The sequence below is a fragment of the Argentina silus genome (genome assembly GCF_951799395.1).
Source record: "Argentina silus genome assembly, chromosome: 13".
Lineage (NCBI taxonomy): Eukaryota > Metazoa > Chordata > Actinopteri > Argentiniformes > Argentinidae > Argentina > Argentina silus.
The window spans coordinates 18,013,732-18,041,053 of NC_139667.1; the positions used below are offsets into that span (position 1 = coordinate 18,013,732).

At 43.0% G+C, this 27,322-nt stretch overlaps 1 protein-coding gene across 1 annotated transcript; it reads left to right on the top strand.

The window, feature by feature from the left end:
* Window positions 1-36: 36 nt before the first annotated feature.
* Window positions 37-5,752, top strand: qrsl1 (glutaminyl-tRNA amidotransferase subunit QRSL1). Its single transcript, XM_083682894.1, has 11 exons — window positions 37-155; window positions 677-839; window positions 981-1,079; window positions 1,202-1,298; window positions 1,431-1,592; window positions 2,017-2,192; window positions 2,416-2,528; window positions 3,187-3,379; window positions 3,590-3,707; window positions 4,220-4,425; window positions 5,179-5,752. The coding sequence occupies exons 1-11, from the start codon at window positions 132-134 to the stop codon at window positions 5,394-5,396; spliced, it is 1,569 nt and encodes a 522-aa protein (XP_083539020.1). The 5' UTR covers window positions 37-131; the 3' UTR covers window positions 5,397-5,752.
* Window positions 5,753-27,322: the final 21,570 nt, after the last annotated feature.

The following is a 27,322-nucleotide window of genomic DNA, read 5'->3' on the forward strand; positions in this document are numbered from 1 at the left end:
AGTCATCCAATCATAGAGCATGACATTAGAATTCATGAAACGAAACAAAAATGTCAGCCTCCTGTCGCCGAATACATTGAAGGTTGCTGTATATTTGACAGCTGGAATTGGCACAGAGAAACTATTAAAGTATGCTCAGCTTGTCAATAAGAGAAGTGAGTATGACTCTTTATCAAAATATTTACTAGATAAAATGTCGCGTATTGCACAGTCACGTGTATTCTTGTCCTGCAATAGCCCTCATGTAATTCATTCAACAGTGATTCGTCTGCAAAACTGAATCTTCTACAATGGGACTGTTGTTTATAGCAAACTTAGCGGTGATATGAGGAGGTTTGCAATCTGTTTTAGTACGCCAAATGTAAGCTCAACAAATATTGCCATTACGATAATCAAGATTATTTATTTATGTCATCCCTTCACTGCAACGATGTAGAATTATAGCTTGTAACTAACTTTTTGTTGACAGTTTTGCTATCAGCTGCGTTGCCCTATAATATGTCATGTCAGAATAATGTCTCGTACACAAAGTCAAAGTTGCATGAAATAATTTCCAGCCATAGGCAAGTATTATGCAGTGCACTGTCATGTCTATATAGTGTTAGCAGAGACAGTCCTAAGTAGGTAATTTATGGTGTAAATGATTGTGGTTATTATAATATTGTACATTTCCTAGGTGTCCTTGGCTCTGAGGGAGGGTAGGATCTCCCCAACGGAGCTGTGTCGAAAATGCCTCAACCGTATCAAGAAAACACACCATCTCAATGCCTACATCACTGTCACAACAGAGGAGCAGGCATTGAAACAAGCACAGAAGGCGGAGAGTAGGCTTCTAAAAGGTGTGTGTGTGTGTGTGTGTGTGTGTGTGTGTGTGTGTGTGTGTGTTTCAGTTATAGTGGATACTAGTAATAGTAGTCCTACATTTTACACTGCAACTATAATCCCCTTATCCAGGTATTCCCTCTTTGTCTTGCATCCAGGTGCACCCAAAGGTCCACTCGACGGAATTCCCTTCGCTGTCAAGGACAACTTCTGCACAGAGGGCATTAAGACCACCTGTGCCTCTAAAATGCTCAAAGGTTTATTCCCTATTCATAACACATCAAAACATAGCTTAGGTTTCTTAGCTCATATTTTCCGCTAGCCACATTGACGTCATTGAACAGATGATCAGAATCCCCTTTTGTTTTTGTTCTTCTAGACTATACTCCTCCATATAATGCCACAGTGGTTCAGAAGCTCCTCGACCAGGGAGCTGTTCTCATGGGGAAAACTAACATGGACGAGTTTGCTATGGGGTAAGGCTCTCAAATACTCATTTGAACTGTGACTGCAGAAGACATCAGTACTGTCATATTAGTGGGTTGGATTGAATGTCAATTAAATGGAGTAATAATATTTTCAGGTCCTTTATTGTAAACCTTCTCCAGTGCAGGCAGCACCGACGGCACTTTTGGGCCCGTCCGTAACCCTTGGAGCTACGCGGCCCCATATAGGGAGCAGTCAGGGGTGGATCCAGACTCTGATTGGGTCATCGCTGGAGGGAGTTCTGGAGGAAGTGCTGCAGCTGTGGCTTCTCTCACCAGCTTCTTGTGAGTCAACGAACACAACCCAGAGTTACCCGAACTCTTGCGAACTGTTTTCTCACGTCGACTCATTTATTCAGATGTCTACTGTATCAAATAGGATTCAACTGAGATGGAGTAGATGCAGAGTGAGTTTGCCGTGCTGTTCTGAAATGTTGCATAACCGCAACACACAAGAAAAATGTTTTAAAAATAAATTGAAATCCTGGAATGCCAGTTGCGAGCTTTGAGACTATTGCACTGATTCAGTTGCCCCAGGTAAACACAGTCAAACGCAGTTAAGTATTTGAAATGATTCCAAATGCAATTTTAATCCAGGTCTGGAACATACCTAACCATTGCTGTTGTACTGATATCCTGAAGAGTAAATGATTACTGTGTGTACTGTATCCTAAAGCTCTGAATTACTTCCTGATCCTGGCCCTTGTAGTTCTTTGGGGTCGGATACAGGTGGTTCCACTCGTAACCCGGGGGCTCTGTGTGGGGTGGTGGCCCTGAAGCCCACCTACGGCCTGGTGTCCAGACACGGTCTCATCCCCCTGGTCAACTCCATGGACGTCCCCGGGATCATGACAAGGAGTGTCCAAGACACAGCCACTATCCTGGGTAAGCCACCACCCACCCACCCACACACCCTGCTCCACATATAACGTATCATTTAAGAATTTGCATTTGAAAAATAGTACTCTCATTCAATATTTTTTAGTATGCAATATTCTGAAAAATAAATTAATTGCAATCAGTCCTTCACATTCCAATTCTAACTCAACGTGATACTCTGTGACTTGCTAAAGGGCTAACCTGGTGTTTTGGTCATGGGGTCACACAGGTATACTCCAAGGCCATGATGTCAGAGACTCTACAACAGTCCATAACCCCTCCTCGTTAACAGACTTGCCTGATGACTTTGATGTCCGGAATATATCTGTCGGCATTCCCAAGGTGAGATTGCCCCTCCTTCCTCATTCATACCGTGATTATATGATTTGATCATGTAGAGTGTTGGTACTTACATGGCACTTTTTTAATTAATAACTGCTGTTATACTGTACAAGTGGTGTCTGACTTTGTCGTCAAGAGAAAAAAAGTACCATGTTAGCTACTGTGCAAAGCTTTTGGAAAACTTGGCCCAGTTCAGTTTGTTATTATCTTGGTTGGAATTTTAATCTGTGACAATATTAACGTGGCAACATAAACAACACACATAGCAACATTAACATATGTTTTAGGAAACAATATCGGCATACTTGTCCTAGGTCTAGGAGTCTAGGGTTGGGCGATATCCAAATGTTCGTATTCGTATTATCAAGAAAATATCACAATATACAGTAAAAATGACTGAACTGCAGTGCATAGTGTATGGCTGGTGTTGTAAATAGTGGTGAAACAAAGAGACATGTTTTCACTGCTAGATGTGCTCTGCCTTGCAAAACATGGGATACTGCACTTGTAGTTATGCACATATCTGGAGTTTTAAGCACTTTTAAGAGACTATTTTCTGTATAACAATATCATGATATGCTCCAATGTATGTGATAATATCTAATATCGGCGCAAACTTTGTTCTGACTATGTTGTATGTCTGTTCCCTTGTGGCTAGGAGTACCATGCCCCGGGGTTGTCCCAGGAGACACTAGCTCAGTGGAGCCGTGTGGCGGACATGTTTGAGCGGGCGGGGGCGCGGGTGGAACAGGTGTCCCTCCCCCACACCCAGCACTCCATCGTCTGCTACCACGTCCTGTGCCACGCCGAGGTGGCATCCAACATGGCGCGTTTTGACGGCCTGGAATACGGTAAAAAGCTGCCTGCGATAGCAAAGCAAAATGATGTTTGCCATCTATTCAGTAAAGGGTTGAATTTCAAGGATTTAATTGGTTTTGCTTGCAGTTGGGAGACTCATGGGAACTTAGGTTAAAGGATCAAATATTCGCTTCAATTCATAAAGGGCTGTATCATTGTAGCGAGTGACGTGTTGTTGTTTTTTTGCAAACTGTTCTCCACAGGCCACCGTAGCGGGGTGGACAGCTCGACGGAGGCTATGTACGCTACCACTCGTCACGAGGGTTTCAACGACGTGGTGCGAGGAAGGATCCTCTCAGGCAACTACTTCCTGCTCAGACAGTAAGACGGCAGACATAACGCTCTCATACAATTCCGGTTGTTTACGGCTGATTTAATAAGAGTAGATTGGTGAAAGGTTGGTTGCCATTTTACAGCCATGACCTTTCCATTACTGTCAGATCAGTGATTGTGTTAGTGAGGGAGGGGGGCCTGTAAACTTTTATTTTGTGCTTGTGCTCTGACAATGTCTTTGTAATTGTCCCTAAGCGGTGACTAACGTTGTCTTTAATCTAATTTAATTGAATGTAACAGACCTGGGTTCAAATAGTAAAAGACTTCACTATACTTGATTGAGTTTGCCTGTTACAATGGAACCCAATGGAATAGTCCCAAAAGTGCAAACCACCTCCCATCTGGCATTCCAGGCAGGCTCAAGCAAACGCTAAAAGTATTTGACAGTATTTCAGATACATCTCGACCCAGGTCTGCAATGTAATGTAATGTAAAGTCTGCATTAGATTAGATTATTTGTACAAAGCAAAAATCTTGCAACCGTTGGCTCCATTTTGCAGGAACTACGAGCGATACTTTATGAAGGCCCAGCAGGTGCGGCGTCTGATTGCGGAGGACTTCAAACGCGTGTTCAGCTCAGGTTTTGATGTGCTGCTCACTCCAACCACGCTGAACGACGCGGCGCGCTACACAGACTTTATGCAGGAAGACAACCGCACACGCAGTGCCCAGGAAGACATCTTCACACAACCCGTCAACATGGCAGGTAGTGAAAACACTGTCAGGCTCACGTGCAGTACATACAGTACAAGCAGGCATGTGTGCATGGGAGTGCGCACGCACACACACACACACACACACACACACACACACACACACACACACGCACACACACACATATACACATCCACACTGCTACCATTAGCTGCCAGTTGCAGGCAGTAGCTTGAACAAACACACACACACACACACACACACACACACACACACACACACACACACACTAACAGTCTTTCCAACACCTGATACAACAGATCTGAACTACTGAACTTTTGGTCTATCCATTATCTCAGCCTTTAGTAGCATTAGCTTTCTCTTCTCAAACTTCAAGGTAAAATGATATCAGTATCTTTGTTAAAGGGATAGTTCAGGTTTTTCAATATTAGACCTCATTTTCCCCTTACTATGTAAGGCCTATTATAGGCCTATCCAGACACTTATTTCTATTTTTGAGCTTTCTTTGTCTGGATGAGCCTACAACACGCCAAGTAAGTGAAGAAGAAAATGAGGTCCAACATCGAAAAACCTGAACTATCCCATTAATCAATTTTCCCTTTTCAAAAACATATGGGTGCATAATTCCTTGCTCAGTCAACCCATTGAATCAGATAAAGATAACTTTGAGGGCAGTTAAATTCAAACGAACTTGCCTGCCTAATATCTCTCTCTCTCTCTCTCTCTCTCTCTCTCTCTCTCTCTCTCTCTCTCTCTCGCTCGCCCGCCCGCCCGCCCGCCCTAGGACTCCCTGCCATTTCCGTGCCAACAGCCTTATCCAGCCGAGGCCTTCCCATTGGTCTGCAGCTGATTGGCCATGCCCTCCAAGACAGAAAGCTGCTGATGGTAGCCCGGTGGATGGAGCAGAGGGTGAGATTTCCCCCCATCCGTTACCATGGATATGCAAACGAGGGGGCGAGAGATGTGGAGGAAAAGGAGCAGACTTCATTATCAGGAGGATAGAACCATGGACTAAACTCATCTGTACAAATAGTCAAACAATCAGCCGAGTCAAATAAGTGTTTCTATCATGATTAAGGACATACTGTATACTCTATGCTGGAGTGCTACTGACATCCAGTGAAACTGAAACTCACATCTTACAGTTATATAATTCAATTCCCATTCAAAAACTTTAAACTGGAGTGTTTAACATTGTGTACATTGTGTAGAACAGTCCCATTTCTGACCACAGCCTTTGACATGGGACATGTACATGTTTATGCTTATTACTTTAAGCTAAAGGAAAAAATATCCATTTGATGGGTTGTATTATATTGTCTATGTATCAGATATCATTAAAGATCTGGAAATGTGCACTATTACCTTGACTATGAAATCTTGTCTTGTCCAAGTCTTACAAACCAGGGGTCAGTTTCCCAAAAGCTTCATAGCTTAAGTAGTACTTCATTTTTCCCGACACCCCAGCCGCAAAAGCCTAAAGACAAAGACATGCAAACATGATTTTACAATCTTCTGTGTGTGAAGGAATGACCATAACCCTAAAAGAGATAATGTACTACTTTAGCTTCAAAGCATTCTGGCAACTGACTCCTGCTCTTTTGTTTTGCTTCTTATTTGGTGGCAATTCTGTTCTTTTTTATTTGAAGGACAACCTAGAAATTCTTTGTCTTGTGAAATGCATACAGAAAAGCACCTGCAGTTTGTCCACACACTTTTCCCAAAGATTCTTATCAATATTTGTAGGCTGTGAAATAAGGGCCATGAGCCAGTTTTCAGCAACAAGGTAAAATATTGTGTACAGTGTAGATAATGTTTAACCCGAAAAGATTAACTTAAAAAAAATATATATACATAAAAAAAAACATACTTATGTTTTTATTCCCACCAGATAAGATTTTCCTTACAAATATGTCAGACATTTGTCTATCTTTGGGGAGGGACGTTTTTGTACTTTGGGGTTTAGTTGCAATTGCAGTGCAGTTCAAAACTGCTCCCAGGAGAGGGTTGTGAGGAGGCTATCTTGCCTTAGGTGTACCTTACCCTGAAGCAGTCAAAAACACACTCATGGTGTGTCCCCTTTCTTCACCCTTCTCCTGAAGTATGCACTTGTGCAATATCCCTATAGTACTTGTGCAATATCCCCATAGGATTGGTCTAAGCATGGGTTCTTCCAACAATTAATTCCCATCTAAATCATGTGGGAGAGTGCACAAGTGCATACTTTAGGAGAAGGGTGGAGACATGGGACTCAGCATCAGGGTAGAGGATCTAGGATCAGTTCACCCTCCTCAGATCCTAACTTCAAATTTTAGTAACACTAAACAGGCCTTCGATCAGAGTCTAGCGGAAACATCATCCCACTTCCAACAGCAAGCTCCATAATGGAATCATTGTTGCATAATGTTATGCAACAGTACCATCAAGGCTTGGGCGAGGTGCCATGTACTAGCTAGCAAACCTAGCGGTGTTTGATACACAGGCCTCTTAGATCACTCTCCCAGAATACCAAGACAGAATGCAGACTCACTGTAATCAATCCCAAAATAATTTATCCAATTAAGTAATTAAAGCCCCGATTTTCTGTGGTTTTATATGGTATTTTGCACACTATGAGGTTGAAGTAACACTGTGAAAAGTATGAAAGTATTTCCGACCAGTGCCGATCAGCGCCTTTCAATACCTGTTGCATGATGGGGATAAAATCGGTCTGACTTGCTAAAAATGTTCGGCTGCCTGAGAGGGTCGCAAGATCGAGGCTCAGACAGTTTTCACAGTGAGGCGCAATGGATCCCACTGTGACTTCTTACAGACACATGAAGCAGCAAGTGCCTTTATTGTGGGAGGCACTTTTCATGGCCTGTGGCAGAATATAAATCATGATGGTATTTGAGAGATCTATTGATTGCACATACTGTGTATGTTCAGTTCATGGTTGTGTTACGTGGTCATTATTCAAAGAGAAATCATAAAACATTTTATTAAAGATTTCAATAGCCGTCATGTTGTCACCGCCATGTTTTCAAGCCCTGCAATCAGGATTGCACTTCATTGTTCAATTTGAGACTGCACAGACACACTGCCCCTGTCTGCTCTCGCCTAGCCTAGCCTGAATTCTAGTCGGATTAAATTTTAAAGTCAAACAAGCCCATTGTATGAGTGGCAATTCATAGAATTTGAAACCATGAACCCACCCATTCAACAACATCTCAGATTAATCACAAATTAATCTGAGATGTTAAAGAGCAACCATTGTGATTTTAAAATGGTAAAATTCAGAGATTATGTACGAAATGGGTTCTATATTTGTTTTATTCCTGTAAGCATTCGTTGGACATGATAATGAATGTGGAATGTTTATGTGAACCCAGAAGTGACGACACACCTCATCCTATATACCTTGTGCCCACAGTGACCCCAGTTTTGCCTAATCCTGACCCGCTCCACACAGAGAGAGCAGGATCTGACCTTGATGGGTAGGGTGGGTGGATGACATGGAAGGGTGGATGGATGGATGGATGGATTGGTGGGAGGGAGGGTGGTTGGATGGATGGATGGATGGATGGATGGATGGATGGATGGATGGATGGATGGATGGATGGGAGGGAGGGAGGGAGGGTGGTGGATGGATGATGGGAGGGAGGGAGGGAGGGAGGGAGGGAGGGTGGATGGATGGATGGATGAATGGATGGATGGATGGATGGATGAATGGGTGGGTAGACGGATGGATGGATAAGTAACTTAGGTGAGATGATGAATGTATACTTTAAATGGGATAATAGATGGAAAGGGAAGGCTAGAGAGGGAGAGAGAGAGAGAGAGATTAGCACTAAACATGTAGCACAAAAGGTCAGCTCTTTGGGCTGCCTGGTAATTGTAGCCTCTCTTGATAAGAAAATGACAAATCGCTGTGTGTGAAGATATTATCAATTTGCTTCCTCTTATGTAGCTTCTGGCTTTGCCTCAGATACATATGAAAGGCTTATCTACCAGCGACAGTTTAATGTAGTTAATGCACATTTTCACTCAATAGTGTCATTTGGAAGTTGAAGACATTGGCTAGTTGTGATGATATTGTATCTTGATAGACTTGTTTGCCCAAGGATTGTGGGAGCTGTGCAGAAGAGGTCACTGCGTTCAGGGAGGAAGACATGATTACTCATTTCCTGTTCCATTATAGCTGTATGATTTTATCTCCATTGCTTTGTTATGTGGAAATTATCTTTTGTCTCTGAGAAATTTGTGTGGTTAGGCAATAGTGACATACACACTTCCCAAAACATGACGAAGACATAGCTAAAGTCTGATTTGAAACTGTATACATCATTATCATCGAATCATTTTCACAGCAACTATAGAGTTGAGAAAATGGAAGATTAAATGAAATGCAGAGGCAATGTTTTTGCATTGAAGGACACACACACACACACACACACACACACACACACACACATACACACTGAGAATAACCCAGTACATCCTTGGCTCTGGTTCCCTTTGACATTCTCTCTGCTGGATGTGTGGATTTGCCTTGAATCCCCCTCTCCCCTCTTTCATCCTCCTCCACCCCCCCTCCCCCCACCTCCACCCTGCCCCCTCTGCGCTCTTTCCATCGCTCCTGACCTGGTGTTCATTAAGCAAATGTCACCCGCGTTCAGCAGCAGAGACGGGGGAGAGAGAGGGATGTGCTAATGAAATCAGCAAAGCGAGAACTCTTCCACACGTAACGGAAAGCCAGGACATCTCACTCACACACACACACATACACACATCATGTTACCCCCCCCCCCCCCCCCCCCCAAAGCCTCCCACACCGTACTAGGGCTCATACTGTAGGCTTTAACTAGAGAAAGGGCTCCCCCGCATACACCCATAGTTTGGCCATCACACACACACACACACACACACACACACACACACACACACACACAAATATACAGGAACACACACATCTTGATACCCGTCCTCCCCCAACCCTCCCACACCATACCAGGGCTCATAAAGGCCTCCCCTGTGAAAGGCCTCCAAACGTATACCCAAAGCCTGGCCATCAGACACACACACATCCTGATACCCCCATTCAAGTAAGTCCCACACCATGCCGGGGCTCAAACTAAGGGCTTTAATTAATAAAAGGGCTGCTCTTCCTGCATCCAAAACCTGGCCATCACAAACATACAAGCACACACACACACACACACACACGCATGCATGCACACTAATAGGACCACCAATCTCCAAAGTGGACGTTGTTGTGTTTTCACAAAAACCAGAGTGGGCCCATGTCCCCCATGCAGAATTCCAGTCACTTGTACACATACAGCCTCTCTACAATGCAACCCAATGAGACATGGCGAACATGTGACATAGGCTACTTACATCATGACCTGTCGTGGATTTTAATTGACAGATGCCCACAGCCTGTGGTCGGTTACCCCGTCGCCACTAACAGTTGTGATTCTCCGTCCCCGTATTGAACAACCGAAGACCATTTAGTCACACATAGCATTGCCAAAATAATGTGGTATATTTATGTATGGAGGTATGTTTTATGGTGAGAAGATAAACTTGTTATCTGATAGTGTCTGGGAGGAGGCAGGAACACGCTTTAACCACAATAATGTAGGCTAAAGATTAAAACAAACAAGGACAATGTCAGCTTGGTGAAGCAAATCTTTCTCCCCGCATGATCTGAGCTTGAAACTTTGCATTGCAAAGATTAAGCCATGAACCTGATGTTGGTCTCCTTCCTGGTCAAACAAATGGAAAACAAGAGAGGGCGATAAGTCAAATGGTGTGTGCGTGCGTGCGTGCGTGCGTGCGTGCGTGCGTGCGTGCGTGCGTGCGTGCGTGCGTGCGTGTGCGGGCCCGGTTTAATCCTGGGATAAGAGATACAGCTGGGTGTGGGCCAGGGGATGGGATTTTGAGGGTAGAGGATGGTTGGTTTCTTACTCTCGCTCCAAAAATAAACTTTGGCTTGTATAAACAGTCAGATTCACAAATCAAACTCACTGTTCTCCCAAAAGTCATATCAAGTCACTCTTGCATGAAAACGAATATGAAAACGATGCTGCAAAGTCCAAAATATTTTAATGACAAGGTACAGCAAGGTACAGTAGGCCAGTTTTCCAGCTCATCACACTCTCACCACACACACACACACACACACACACACACACACACACACACACACACACACGCCATCCCTGCCTGACAGTAACCCGACCGAGAGTGTATGCTATCAGAGTGGTGGTAAAGCAGCGATAGAGAGAGCAGCTGTGTGTGACCAGGGCTTACTGAACCATGAGAGCTTTTCCACCATCCATGAAAACATCATCACCATCTCATTTCCACAACCTCTATAGACCGGGGCCTGAGGAAAACTCACCTCCACAGCCCCACATCGGTCGAAACCTAGTTAGGCCTAGTCCCATGCAAAGAAGGGATTAGGACAGGAGCATGCTTGTCGACAGTTGGCTGCAAAATGTCACAGGGAAATGACAAAGGAGGCCTAGCCTAGGTTAGCTTACCTCAATCGGCCCAATGACTTGACAGAGATGAGATCTCTCCATTGTCCAAACGGATTTACGGATATCATCATCGATATCATCAGGGTTTTGATGGACAGAGATGTATGTATGTCTTTCCTGTCACATACACACACACACACACACACACGCACACACACACAAATCCACACACACACAACACACACACACATACACCTGATATCCTTTCTACTAGTAACATTTTTAGTTCATATTCAGATGACATCCTCATGTCGCCCTGACCCCCCGAGGCTGACATATACTGTACATCAGAAGAGGCTGGTGGAGGTAGAAATCGGTGGACGTGCTCACGTGTGTTTGATACCATTTCTCATTCCATTCCATGCATTACACTGAGCCTGTCCTTCGATTTCTACCTCCCTCCTGCCTCCCCTGCTGTGTATATCATTACACATATCAGCCTTGTGTCAGAAAGATGGATTACAGCTAGGCTTGTATATCAAGTGTCATTAGATCTCCATGGTGACTCATAGAAGGTTGCCAATGGCAACCATGCCAAGCACCAGTGATTGGATGATTGCAGTACCATTACCAGTAGGGTGCCAATATTAGCCGTAACAGTTCTTATGGCGGCCTCAATCAAAATGTTGGCCCTTGATTTGACCTCTATTAAGCATCAGACCCTTATGTACTTTAGTAGACTGGCAATGGCTGGTTTGTCAATCTAATGATGTTCTGTTCTGAAAACAACTGATGTATATATGCTGTAGATCAATAAAAAGAAAAGTATACACACAATGATACATTTATTCCTAGACTATAAAACTTTCTAAACACAAAGGCCATGCTTGCAATAATGAGAGAAGAGGAGACTTTGAATCCCAAAATAAGCTGTGGGATACCTGTTGGATAATGTCCTTGTTTTCCCTTCCCCTTTAAGGTGTTGCCATAGAGCCCTCAGCAGGCTTTGAAATTAGATACCCTTCTTTCCCTCTCCTTCACCCCCCCCCCTCTCTCTCTCTCTCTCTCTGAGTAGGCCTCAGTCTGTCTTAGCTTGGCCTGTCTCTCTCTCACTCCCCCCCCCTCTCTCTCTCTCTAAGTAGGCCTCAGTCTGTCTTAGCTTGGTCTCTCTCTCTCGCTCCCCCCCCCCCCCCCCCCCCCGTCTCTCTCTCGCTCTCTCTCTCTCTGTGTGTGGGAAGGCCAGCCCCAGGGTCCCATGTACATCAGGTATGTTGAGACCCTACTCAATGGCCACTTCAGCTCAAAGAAAACAGGACTCTATTGTTCAGGGTTTCTCCTTGGTTACTCTCTCTCTCTCTCTATCATCAATCCTGGTCTGTAATGTCCTCCCCTCTCTCTCTGTCCCTCTTGGTCTCAGAGAGGATTAATCTTAGTTTCGGTTCTTTGTTTACTAGGTAAACACACCCTAAACACATAGAGAGAGAGAGAGAAGATAAGCCACAGATCTCATTGAGCCAAATAGATACATGGTGGGTCTGTTGCTGCATAATTTAAATGTTCTAATAAATGCTCTTGAGATGTTGATGTTTGGGAAAGGACTATTCAAATCTTATTTTCCATCCATTTGAGAGTCAAATAACACTAGCCTTTTTGCTTAGCTTAGCATACCTTTCCATTTACCACCTTACACTGACAAAGATGTGAAACACGTAATTTTGGAAAAGAGGAAGAGACAGGTAGAGAAGATACCATACCCCCCACCCCTTTCTTGATCTAAAAAGTGAAATTGTACATGGAGTAATCAATCAAAAAAAAACTCCCCTCAACAACCTCTATATCTTTTGTGAGTTTTGAGGAAATAGAGAAAATATATAATTTGTTTGAGTAGCCCACTACAACCTTTTCTTTTGCCCTGATTCAATAAGAACAGAAATCCCTCTCCAAGGATACGGTCAGCGATTTCTGAAAGGTCCTTGAATATCAATAGCCTTTCCTGTTGGGTTGTGATGTAGCCAAGGCCTATATGCCCACCTGTTTTTTTCCATGAATTTCCCCAAGCAGCCGTGATGAATCTCACCTGCCTCTGACCCAGACAACACACACCTGTTTGTGGACAACTGAGCAGAGGTTCTTCTCGGCACCCTGTGGGTGCTAGGCAACATGCTGGCAACCCGCAGAGATGGGATACTGATATCTGTTTCCCACCTGTGCTAGCCTCTGAGTTATTTATGAGTGACAAACTCCAGCCCATTGTCTTAAGCATCATTGTGATACTACAGAACTGGGTACGATGTTGAATCTGTAATGTGCTGAAGCTGTTGCAACAACGTTGTAGGAATGTTCCCGAAATGTTGGGGGTTGTGTATCAGTATAAACAGAAACATGAGTGGTGGTGGTATCATGCATATGTGATGTGGTTGGTGCCATGGTACAAATAAACAAAAGCACCTCATAGTATAGCTGACCTTGATAAAATACAGTAGATTATCTTTGGTCATTTGAATGATTTAGAATAGGTTTAGAATAACCTCTGAGATATATTGGGACATGTCATTGTGTTTTTCAATGGTTTTATTTGGTCTACGTATATCCATCAAATTATTAACTGTGTTCGGTCGTCTTGACAAGAGGTTTCGACTGGTGTTCAATGGAATGCACATTCCTGGTCCAAGGACTCTTTAAGCGATATCTCACTCACCAAGGGTCTCTGGTCTAGTGCCGAGTCAACGGAATGTCCTTCACCTATTAGTTTGACCACTAGCTCCCACCTGCACTCCCCCCATTCCTCTCCCCCTCCTCACTCCTTATTTGCTCTCAAGTAATCCCCTATATACCCCCCCCCCCCTCCACCACCACCTACTTACAACCCCCCACACACCTCAACTCAGGTTTCTCTCTGGGTTTCAGGAGGGCAGGGGGTGGGGGGGGTTGGGGGGTTGGGTGGGTGAAGGAGAGCGGAACACACACTGAGAGGGACTGAAGTAGTCATGCATCAATGACCCGGCCAAAGAGTCACCTCACTCATGGATGGAAAGTAGTTCAGGTCGTTGGAACATAATCCAGAATCTAAATCTAAATCTGCTCTTGCGTTGTAGGGAAAAACACAAGAGTGACAAAAGAAAGAGAGAAAAAAGAAATCGAGAAGGACTGAAAGAGGAGAAAAGTATTTGATATAGGACTCCCTCTCTGGATAGAAAGGAAAAAGAGAAGAGTGGTCGTGTGTTCGTAATAGGTACAGCACACAGGGAGTGAAAGACATCGAAAGTTAGGAATGAAGATGGTGAGGTAGGAGAGACAGACATCTAAAGAAAGGACTAAAGTATAGACGAAAACATAGGAGAGACAGACACAGCAGAGTCTGGATGTAGAGGGGGGGTGGGGGAGAGATGAAGTCCTTGAGTTGAGTCTACCTCTGAAACAGATAAGATGGAGCCTTGGTGACACAATGAGGCTTTTGTCAGGTGACCAGGGTGGGATGGAGACTTGGGGGGGGGTGGGTTGCTGTTAGACAGTGGATAGGGGGTAGGGTTGAGGAGCAGGTGAGCGCAGGTGAATTCCACAGGTGACAGGGTCACAGAGGGAATGATGTTGTTGCTCCCCCGAGGGACAGGGACGTAGTTCACAGTGAGGGAAACACGGGTCATCTCCCAATCAATTATTCAACAACCCGTAGTCAATAATTGAGGTGTTTTTATTTGTTGGTACCGCTCACACCCCTCTGTGTCTCCTATATGGTTCCTCTGTGTCTCCTCTATGGTTCCTCTGTGTCTCCTCTATGGTTCCTCTGTGTCTCCTCTGTGGTTCCTCTGTGTCTCCTCTACGGCACCTCTAAGAGGAACGGGATAACAAACATGTGAGCAGCTATGTCTGTTTGCTGGCTACGTCTTCACTGCCTTATGAAGCATTTAATAGTGATTGAGGGTAAGAGCGGATTACCGACACAAAATCCAGATCAGAGGGGTCTTGAAGTTCATCTCCTCTCAACAATTTGAAAACAGAGGATTTGAAGATTTTGTTTAATCCGACATGCGAATTTTGGAAAGAGATACTCTCAGAAATGTAGATACATAATACGAAAAAGCCTATGAGCACTAAGTGCGCAGTGCTTCAGAACATGTTGCTCGGCCCATGAATTTTTATTGCGTCTGCAATAAGTAAAGGGCAACATGGTTGTTAGCTTTTAGAAGCTTATCAGATGACCTTTCGGAAGAGTGGCCGCCACCCTCTTCAATATACCCTCAACGGCAAATCTGGTTTGTGCTGGTTCTAATTGGAATTATTGAAAGTGGAAGTTTCCGATGTAATTTGTTTTCTTTGCACAGCTCCATAAAGGTAGTGCGATATAGAAAAGTCCCAGATGTTTCCTGTTTTGTCCAATTTCATTCCAAGTGAGGGGAACTGTTCAGTGATGTCCTTGGAGGTGGTAATTCAATGACAAATCTTTTCCAGGAGTTTTCACTTCCTGATGATCCTGATGTCAGGACCCAAACATGAATTTTAAGACACATAATCTTTATGAACTGATCAAACTCCCTCATTAGTTTGGCACATATGGTTAAACTAAAAAGCATAGCCTACATTTTTTTCAAATGTTGAATCTCACCTGCTGTCATTTTTGCCACCTACAGGTCTAAGTTGTCCCAATGTTTGCAACAACATGATAGGCTTAGTTACATCTTACATCATATGCAAGTGTTTAATGGTATGGGCTCACCACTGTTATGTCCAAACTTTGATGCTCCTCTGTGACAATCGTGTAAATAATCCGTAAAATAGCAATGGCATAATACGTCCTCCAATACCGGTGATGTAGCTTGATCCAGCCAATTAACTGTAAACTTGCCCGCAACATTTTTGCAGTGGTAATGTGATCAGGAAGATATTTTTTCTGGTCGTCGTTATTGTACAAACTCCAAGCAAAGCAGCCTCGGGTGATCCAATCATTTGCGGCATTTATTCACTACGTTTTCAGACTAGGGTAGCTGCTAGCTAGCTCGTGATCTCCATGCATAGGTGAAGATATGGGTGGCGGGGCTCATTTTGAATTTCCTGTCTTTTGCAGTTTTTGGCAAGCCATAACTTCTCACTGAAAAACATATTTTTTTGTCAATAATATATAAAGCCATTGATTTTTTAAGAATATAGCTTATAAATGCCTCATGAGCTGAATTCAACTGCCTTACCCCATCAGAACCGAAAAATATAAGCTTGTTTTACTCCATTGTTTGTAAACAATGCAATTGTAAACTGTATAGCTTCAAAATGTGGTTAAAACTATCATTCTGATCTCATGGATGGTCAGTCCTTGCATACATAGCTCTGTCTATGAATTTGAGAGTGGTTACATTTCCACACTTCTCACTCACTACTGTACCAGGAAACTCCAGGAGAAAACAGGTAGCGAAGGATGCAAATGAAATGAAATGAATGTAAATCGATGCAAACTCCTTCTATTGGCTGTGTGCAACACACAGAAAACCTGTAGACAGAGGATAGATGAGAGAGGACTTCACACTCACAAGGCACAAGTAGAAATGTCAGGGGGTCTTGCATTTTAATCTTGATATATGAGGTTGTTTGTCTTGAACACCACCGAGACACATTCCTGTCAATCTTGTTAAATGTCGATACAGTTTTCTGATTCAGGAATACCGGGGTGAGCTTAGGCAGATAGCATCCTCCTCTATGCAGTCCTATGGTCAGATAGAGTCTGAGACTTGTATAGAAATCTAAATAATCCTGCCGAGACACAGTTTGTGATAAAAAATCCTACTTCCACTGACTGTCGTGTGGTTGCCCCCTTTGACGGTCATCAAGCTAGCCATGTGCCTTGCAAAAAATAAAACACATTTTTCAATTACTCGAGGGGTATACTACGAAGCGAGCTAATTTTAGCTCCAACTCGGAATTTGGTCAAAGTTAGCTCACTAACTTCCTTTACTTTTGGTATGGGAAATTTGGCCTACTTGATGCTCGTCAAAGGGGACAACCACCTGACAAACCATCAGTCAGTGAAAAAAGGATTTTGTTACACACTGTGGGCGGGATCATTTTTGTTTCTATACATGGCAAAGTCTGCGACTCTGTCCATAGGACTGCATAGATGGTGAGCTCAACCTATGCCTAGGATGAGCTCAACCTATCACTCATACAGGTCCCGTAATGTAATGTCACCATCACCAAGACACATTCCTGTCAATCTTGACACATTTTCCTGATTTTGAATGTTTCCCTTAATGTAATAGCACTCATCACTTTCCCCAATCTCCCTTTTCTTAACCTTCACCTTGGTTCCCAAGTAGGATTACTGAGATCAAAAGAGATGAACCTGGGTAGATTCATATAATCCAAGGTGTATGGTCTTTTAAGCAATTGATTTCTTGTCAGAAAGTAAATGAGGTTGAACTAACATTGTGAACTTGACAAATACATATATATTTTTTAAAAGTAGATCAACAAGCATCTCCTAGTTCAGTATAGCCTTCATTATTACTAACAGTATTGTGATGACTTTGGTAAAATGAGATCAGGCTCCGCTTTTAACATTCAGATTTGATTTCAGACCATTTCCCCATCCTCTCTCTAGTCAAACTCGCACAACTTATTTTCAGTGGGAGAAATGCCTCCATACCATGAACGTGTGCATGAAAAATATACAGGGCTCATTCAAAAACAGTTGGAGGTCCACTCCAATTTAAGCTTACCATTAAGAATAGGCCTAAAATGCTCAACCATTACCAAAATTAATGTGCCTCGAGTTGGAGGGGGTGACCAGTGTGTCACATTTTGAAATGAGTATTAAAATCACTGCAACAAGAACAGGGTTAAAAGATCAACTACAGGTTGCCAATGAATTGAGCCAGTCTTAGTGTTACCATGCATTTGCCAGTTAAGGCTACATCCATAGAGCAAAGCCTTGTTTAAAAGGGTTAGTTAAACTGTCTTAACCCATCAGAAGCCAACAAGCTCGTTTTACGCCATTGTTTTTCATTGTAAACAAACACTGCAGTTTGAAAACATCGTTAAAACTAACTACTTTTACCTCATGGATGGTCAGTACATGCATCCATAGCGTCTATGAATGGTAGACTTGCATTTCTCCAGCCCCAGCTCAGCGAAAAAAACACTTTGTTTGAATCCCAGATCGCCCTTTAAAAGGACAGGGTGAATGACGGAACAGGCTTCAGTTTTCTGTTGAAGGTGGATCCATCATCATACGGATTAATCGTAGCCTAAAGACATTTCAGTTCTGAAAAGTCAAACACTAGGTGCTAGACACGAACTGAGTCACGAGTTGGCTTCTAAAAACAAGAATTCAGGCAAGGCAATGATGTTATTTTCACAATTTATTTTGTACGAGAACTTGTTAGCAATTGTCACAAGTACATTTCGAAAAGCTTTATTTAACCTGATATTACAAAAAAATAGTCTAAAAGCATATTTGACTATTTACACAATTATATCACACGGATATGCCGGGAATTTACAAGACATATGATTTAAATCACGTTTACATCAAGCCTCTGACAAGTAGCCATTGGAATTGCACGAATGAAAAGCGCAGTTACAGTAACGTGCCAGACATACGTTTCCTACAATGCGCCTCAACCAATTTCCTTATTATTCCGTCGATTTCCCTGGCACAGCCAAAATGGAAACTTCATCAGAAGTTACAGAACAGTCCAAAACGACCCCTGCCTGGACAGTGAGACAACACGAAGTCAAAAGAGCAGAGTTTCTTATGTCCTAGCCGTGTGTGCCATCGGAGAGCACCACACCAAGGACTCGAGGTTGAAGCGCGCAGGATGCGGCCGGGTAGTTGGTGGCTGATGAGCGAAGACAATATATAATTTCCATTGAGTGTCTTAAGTCAAAAGGTAACCGTTCTATTGATTGTGGTTCACGCATAGCCTCAAATCTCGCATAAATCCTCAGGTTGGTTGCGCACGATTGCCCTTCTAGAATTTAAAAAAAAAAATGCTCCTTATGAAACATCATTTGCCCATCTCGGACGCCGATGTCAGTCTTGGCGGTCTCTGTTCAGTACGGGCGAGTCACTCCCTCTATAACCGACCCTGCAGGAGGGAGCCTGCTAGTGCCACTGGGATGAGCAGCGTGATGGCGCTCGACTGCAAGGACACGCTCGCTCCTTTTGGAGTAGTGTTAGACGTAGTACTATTGACATCGACCGTGGTCATATTGTAGCCAGCCATGGTCTCGGTCGTTGCCGGGGTACTCATGGTAGTATTGTTTCCCATCGCGTGGACCTGAAACAGACGACCAGAGAGGGGGGGGGGGGGGGTGTCAATGCCGGCGCCAGAACAACTTCAAAAACATTTGTTCTTAAAGCATAGCAATTAATTTATCAATAGGCCTATATAAAACGAAAGAGGTTTTGCACGTGCATCAGTTTCAAAGCTGAAAACATGGCGCGTAAACTTTTGGATAGGCGCACTGATGGCACGGGAAAGTCTCCCGAATTTGCGAAACTTCACTCGTTTTAGCATTAACGATGCTGCATTCTATAACCAAATTGACTTCAAATTCAGTGGAGCAAGCCAAATCAACTTCAGACTTTCGAAGATTCAGCTGGTAGCAATGCGGTTGTAGTCTTTGCCTCATCCCGTTTGAAAATGTATTTACAGCAACATTCTAACGTAGGCCTAATCAGATTGAAGACAGCTGTGCGTCATATACTATTATACATTTCCTTGAAACAAACACCTAAGGACTCGAAGCATATCGAGTTTCAATGCTAAATGTAGGTTGTTTCAAAACGAAAAAATTACATTTGAATTTTACAACTCAAAAACAAGGCAATAACTGAATGAAAAGTCACCATACCTGTGATGACAAATGCATGACAAGCATAAGGACTCCAATGTAAGCGGCAACCATTTTAGTCATTTTGGTGTTGGTGTTCTTCTCAAATCCTATGTTTCAAGCCACTGGTCCGTCAATACCTTCTGTTTGCTGTGAATGACTGTAAGTGAAATCCAAGGGCTTTTATACCCCTGACCAAACTGTGTGACGTCAACAGGGGCGCATCCCCAAAACCACCTGCCCCTCAAATTGAAACGTAAATTTTTCCCGAAAGAACTCTTGCTTTAACGCTATTAGCCTACGATTGGGGTGTGTTGCAGTCGGCAGAATAAAACAACTTTCAGTCTCAAAAGAAACGTAACATATTGCCTAACAACAGGTCCATTTGGTGATTAGGATCTGTTATAAACTATGCTACACAACACCCAGTTGTGGGTTTATCACTTTCATCACATCAGTAACTCCTTTTTGAATATTATTTATTTTTGCAGAAAAATTCAGTGTTGTTTTGTATTGTGGGCATTTTCACCTCCAACGATGAATTGTACACCATTGATTTACACAAGATCACAGCTCCCCCTTGTGGTCTATATAAACAATGCAAATTACCAGTGCCGGCTCACCCTATTATACGGGCCTTAGTAAAAAAAAAAAAAACGTCTGGGCCCAACACCTAGCAGCCGCAACTCCCCCCACCACCGCAACCATTGTAATAAAACAAATAATTAATAGGGGAATTGCTGTAATTGGAGTTTCTGAGTAACAACCAATGCATCTGCTATACCTCCCAAGCAAAATAATAATGGGGGGGTTACACTCAGAGCCCCAACTGCTAGGGGCCCCTAAGCGCATAGGAAGACTCTGCTCTAGTCCACGTATAGGAAGACGTGGGCTTCTTTCCATTCCGAAATAAATGTTTTCTTCAGTGCGTTCCCTTCCCTTCACTCAAGTGGGGAATCCCCGTTTTGCCCGGATGGAAGACGGCAACGAACATGAGGGCAATTCCATTGTAAGCAAGGGAAGGGGGAATTCTATCCCCAAAACATCCCTTCGGCACGAAGAGTATCCCACAATTCATTCAACACGCCCAATCAGCAGTTAGTGGTCGCTGTTTCATATGTCTTTGGACGTAGGTATGAAACAGCGATCAGATAGATTGTAAATTACATTCAGGTGCATGACAGCTACTGATGTCAATAAATTACTTCCAGCATTTGATTTACGCCCCCTCAAATCAGAAGAAGTTGACTACATGGCTCTCCCCATATAAATCAGTTAATTAGGGAAGTGCGCCCTCCGTTGTTTAACTGGTTTCAAACAAAACTCTACTGCAGAGTACACGCCTCTCCATGCTGCTGTGCCAGATTTCAGCATTTAGCCAAAGCATAGCGAGATGGGGGTTCGAGTGAGAGGCACCCTACTCCACCCCCACACTCAACTCCTGCAGCTGTAATGTTAGCTCAACCGAAGGCAGTGCGCAGCCGTCCGCCACCCCTGCGCCTTGAGTTGACGAGTGAGCAGATTTACATTTTTCAAACACCTGTATTGGCTGAACAAGACTACAATAAAAAGTGTTTAAACACCTACTACCCTAGGAGTAAAAGTTACCAAAGAATTGAGCTCGTCTCAGTGTCCTCATGCATTGGCAAGTTAGGTAGGCCTGACCTTGCCCAACTACAGCAAAATGGTCAAATTAAGGACTGGGTAAAAGACGGAAGGAACTAAGCTTAATTTGCCCGTTGGAAGGTGGATCTATGCTACAACTCAGACCTTTATTTCTGAGAAGTCAAAGACTAGGTGCTAGACGCTGGAACTGAGCCAAGAGTTCACCTCAAAACAAGAATTCAGATGGGGACAAGGTAATCGTGTCACCAGTTTATTTTGTACAAGAACTTGTCAAACATTAAAATTGGTCTAAAAGCATATTTAATCTTCATCTACAAAGAGGGAATTTACAAGACAAATTATTTAAATCACGTTTACATCACGAATGAAAAGCACACAGTTGCAGGAACATGCCAGACAGAAACATTTTCACAATGCGCTTCAACCAATTATTTCCTTATACCATTGGTTTCCTTGCCACATCCAAAATGGACACTTCAGAAGTATCAAAAGGACCCGCAAACCGCAGAGCATCTTAAATCCTCGCCGTCGGAAAGCTCCACACCAAGAACTCGAGGTTGGTGCGCACAGGATGCGGCCGGGTAGGTGGCTGATATGAGCGCAGATAATAGAATTTCTATCGAGTGTCGTCGAGGTCCAAACAGGTAACCTCTTCTATTGATTCTCGTTCACGCATTGTCTGAAATCTCGCACAATTCTTCAGGTTGGGTTAGCAGTGCACATGATCGCCTTTCGATACAAAAAAATAGCTATTTATCAATCATTTGCCCATCTCGGCCGCCGATATCAGTCTTGACGGTCTGTTTAATGCGGGCGAGTCAGTCCCTCTAGAACCGACCCTGCAGGAGGGAGCCCGCTAATGCCACTGGGATGAGCAGCGTGATGGCGCTGGACTGATAGGACACGCTCGCTCCTTTCAGAGTAGTGTTAGACGTAGTATTGTTGACATCGACCGTGGTCATATTGAAGCTCGTGCCAACGCTGGTCCAGTTCATCATCGGGTTGGTCGTGGTGGTGTTCTGCGAGTGGACCTGAAACAGAACCAGAGAGCGATGTCAATGTCGATGCCAGAACTGCAAACACAATTGTTACAGCAGGGCAATTAATCTACCAATATCAAACTAAGTGGGATTTGCACGTGCATCAGTTTGAAGTGAAACCATGGCGCGTAAAGTTTTGGATAAGCGCACTGATCGTGTAAAAGTGAGCTACAGAATTTTGGGAAACTAGAATTCGCACAGGTCGCCATTAACATGCTTCATTTTCTAACCAATTGCGAGCGAAGTGCAAGCCAAGCAGAATACATGATTGTTCACGGTCAATCGATAACTTATACAATTTGAATGTAGGCTAAATCAACTCTAGACGTTAGACGATTCAGCTGGTAGGCTATGCGGTTGTAGTCTTGGCCTCATCCCGGTTGAAAATAAAATAAATCTCCCTTCTAGCATTGTGACTGCCAATAGCCCTTGATCCTAGCATAGATTTCCTTTTCTTATGAAAAAAGATGGATAGATGATTCACTTTGACAAAATGTATTTGTTGTGAAAATGTGTGTCCAGCAACATTCTAGCGTAGGCCTAATCAGATCGAATGAAGGCAGCTGTACGTCACATACTATCACACATATCGAGTTACCTACAGTTTGTTTCAGAAGGAAAGTAACTTTGTTTCTACAAAAAAAAGGCAATAACTGAATCATACTACGAAAAGTAAACATACCTGTGATGAAAAATGCATGGCAAGCATAAGGACTCCAATGTAAGCAGTAACCATTTTAGTCATCTTGTTTTGGGGTGTTCTTCTCGAGTCTTATGTTTGAAGTGACTGGTCAGTCAGGAGCTCGTGTTTGCTGTGAGTGCAAGCGAAATCCAAGGGTTTTTATACCCCCTTGTTCAAAGTGTGACGTCAACAGGGGCGCATCCCGAAAAACACCTGCCCTGCCCCTCAAATGGATACCTAAAGTTTACTGAAAGAACGATTGCTTTAAAGCTATTAGCCTACTATTGGGGTGTGTTGCAGTTGTCAGAATAACAGTGCTTTCAGTCTCATACAAATTTAACGGTCAACATATTGCGTAACCGCCCCATTTGGTGATTAGGATCTGTTTTATAAACAGGCTACACAACACCCAGGCATATCACTTATTTTACATCAAGCACTCCCTTTTGAATATGATTTGTGCAGAAAGAAATCACAATTGTTTTGTGTTGTATTTATTGAGGGAATGTTTCAGCAGCATTTTCACCTCTACCTGGCAAATGATGAAGAATATTGTACAATATTGACTTACACAAGACCACAGCGACCTTGTGTTCAATATAAACAATGCAAATGCAAACGTGATTTGATATTTAAAACGCAGCATAGGTGCATATATTTATTAGAGATGTTTTAAGAAATGTTAAACAGGAATATAATGGCTTTAGGTCTAATCATGCTTCTAAAAATGTTAAAAAAATAAAAAAAAGGGGCATGGACCTTCGTGGCTCTGTGCGTCCCAAAACCTTTCAGTACTGCTTTCACTACCACTCGTCTCTTACCCCGGAATTATATATATATAATAAATCTAAATCTAAATCTTATCTTATCTGCCGCACACCCCAATTGTTGGGAAATTAACATTAAAGCAAGCGTTCTTTCGGTATCCAGTATTGAGGGGCAGGGTTTTGGGGATGGGCCCCTGATGACGTCACACTCTGGTCAAGGGGTATAAAAACCCTCAGATTTCGCTTGCATTCATTCACAACAAACATAAACTATTGACCGACCAGTCATTTGAGACATACGAATTGAGAAGAACACCCAACAAAATGACTAAAATGGTTATTTCTTACATTGGAGTGCTTATCTTTGCCATGCATTTTTCATCACAGGTATGTTGACTTTTCGTTAAATTATCCAGTTATATCCTTGTTTTTAGTAGAAAAATTTAAGTGACATCGGGCTCTTGGAGAAATGTATAATAGCATGTCACTTGTCCATACGCACAGATGTCTTCAATTGATCTGATTAGGCCTACGTTGATTTAGCCTACGTTGTATCCAAATGTTGCCTGTTTTGACTGACCCTAAGCAATCATACCTTCTGCTTAGCTTACCCTACGCTCGCAATTGGTTAGAAAATGTTACGCCAATGTTAATGGGGACCTGGGTGAATTCAAATTCCCCAAATTATGTAGCTTAGTTTTACGCACGGTTATTGCGCCAATCCAACCTATTACACGCGATGGTTTGACTTGAAACTGATTCACATGCAAAATCCACTTAGTTCTCTACGTTGGTAGATGGATTTCCCTGCTGAAACAATTAATTAAACATTTTAATTGAAGTTCTGGCACTGTCATTGACATCTTTCTCTCTGGTCTTCTGTTTCAGGGCCACGCGCAGAACACCACCACGACCAACCCGATGATGAACTGGACCAGCGTTGGCACGAGCTTCAATATGACCACGGTCGATGTCAACAATACTACGTCTAACACTACTCTGAAAGGAGCGAGCGTGTCCTATCAGTCCAGCGCCATCACGCTGCTCATCCCAGTGGCATTAGCGGGCTCACTCCTGCAGGGTCGGTTATAGAGTGAGTGACTTGCCCGCAGTGAACAGGGAGCGCCAAGCTTTTTTGTCTCGAAAGGCAATGATGTGCGCACCCAACCAGTGGAATTGTGCGATATTTGATAGGCTATACGTGAACGAGGATCAATAGAACGTTGAGGTCCAAAAAGGTAAAACACTCGATGGAAATTCTATTATCAGCAGCCAGCGTGCACCAGTCCTTGGTGTGGTGCTTTCCGATGGCGAGGATTTCAGAAACTCTGCTCTCGACTTCGTTGTCTGTCCAGGCAGTGGGTCATTTTGGGCTGTTACTGCCTTTGGATTAAGGAAATTGGTTGAGGCGCATTATGGAAAATGTATGAATACGTGATTTAAATCCTATTTGTCTTATAAATTCTTGTTATAATTGTGTAAATTGAGGTGTAATATGTTTTTAGACTCTCAGGTTCAAGCTTTCCGAAGTGTATTTGACTTTTCTTGTACAAAATAAATTATGAAAATGGCGTCATTGTCTTGTCCCTCTGAATTCTTATTTGGGGTTTAGTTCCAGAGTCTAGCGCCCATCTCAATTCTAAGAATTGAAGGGGCCACTTGCAATGAACGTGTTAGCGCAGGCTTAAGACTTAACGTTCTCGCAACCAATCTAATTTAGCTGTAATTGAATGCAGCAGTGCTGGAGGTTTAATCTCACTTGCAACAAACCACTTTCAGGTAATGGCAGAGGGATGTTTCCCTAGTTTGTGCAACACGTTAAACCTTGGACTACTTAAACATGCTATTAAATATTTTCACGTGTGCCCAATGTTGGGCAGCTTGCTTTGTAATTAGGTTGTGATTTTCATTCGCAGTGAACAGGCCTATTTGTGATGTGTAGCTGAACCATGCCATTGTATTCACGCATTAAATGTAGGTTAATTAGGACTCCGACATCCGTGGTGTTTGAGATCCCTTGCAATACTGTACACTAGGCTACAGCTCGAAGTCATCTGCTATTAAAGAAAACTGCTATTATGAAAGGTGTGGCATATTTCCCAAACATACTCGTATTCAATAAATCTAAAAGCTTGTTTAATCGATTAGTGGGAGCATATATACATATCGCCAGTTTCCTATTTTCGCAAGAGAAGCAGGACTTGTTCCTATAAAGAAAGCAGTCTGATTCTAACTGTTACATATAACAATTAAAAGATCAACATATGCCCAGATATTTGAGGGCGTGATTGGGGCACCTATGCATATGTACCAAGTACATATGCATAAATCTTCAGATGCATTTTTGTGGCCTGGAAAATAACATTTGTTTTCTTGCATTAAGTACCAAATCAACGTCTTGACAGACATGTCATGCTGGGTTTAAGAGCTATTGAAGATTGAAGCCCGAAACCATAAAAAAAAGCGTTGATTTTTCTCGTCTCAATGAGGCCTGGCCTTCTAATCCATACAGCCCTCACAGTTCTAGTTCCGACACTTCTCAAACAAGAATTCAGAAAGAGACACGACAATCTTGTTCACAATGTATTTTGTAAAACTATTTTATTATAAACACATTATGATTTAAAACAACCTCCGACAAGTATTCATTGCACAAATGAAAAGCGCATGGAACGTGCCAAAGAACAGACATCAATGCGCCTCAACCAATTTCCTTATTCCGTTGATTTCCCTGGCACAGGCAAAATTGACACAATAATTACAATACAGTCCAAAACGACCCCATGCCTGGACATGGGAACAGTGAGAATGAAGTCTGCTAGTTTCTCAAATCCTCGCAGTGTGCGCCATTTCGAGAATACAACGAATGTCTCTTAAACATCGTTTGCCCAGCTGTTCAGTACTCCCTCTATAACCCACCCTGTAGGAGGGAGCCCGCTAATGCCACGGGGATAAGCAGCATGATGGCGCTGGACTGCAAGTAAAAGCTCGCTCCTTTCAGAGTGGTGTTATACATAGTATTGTTGACATCAACCGTGGTAATATTGAAGTTCGTGCCAGCGCTGGTATTGTTCATAATCGGGGTAGTCATGTTCTGCGCGTGGACCTGAAACAGAAGACCAGAGGAGAGTCGGATGTCAATTCCGTTGCCAATACAAATTCACATCAAAAACAATTAAAAATGTTTTAGGCCTACAGCAGGGCAATTAATCTAGGCTACTTGCATCAGTTTTGGTGAGCTGAAAACGTCGCCCGTAAAGTTCTGGATAGGCGTACTGGTCGTGCGTAAAAGTCAGCTATAGGCTACCGAATTTGAGGGAACTTGTTGAATCATCCAGGTCGCTATTAATAATCCTGCATTCTAATACCAATTTGACCTACAGGATAACCTAAGATACTGTCAGTCAATAGGCTACATTTAAACATAACGTTTGAGGTTTTAGAGGATTCAGTTGGTCTTGGCTACGGTTGTAGTCTCTTGGCCTCACCCAGGTTGACACTTCACACCAACAGCCTAATT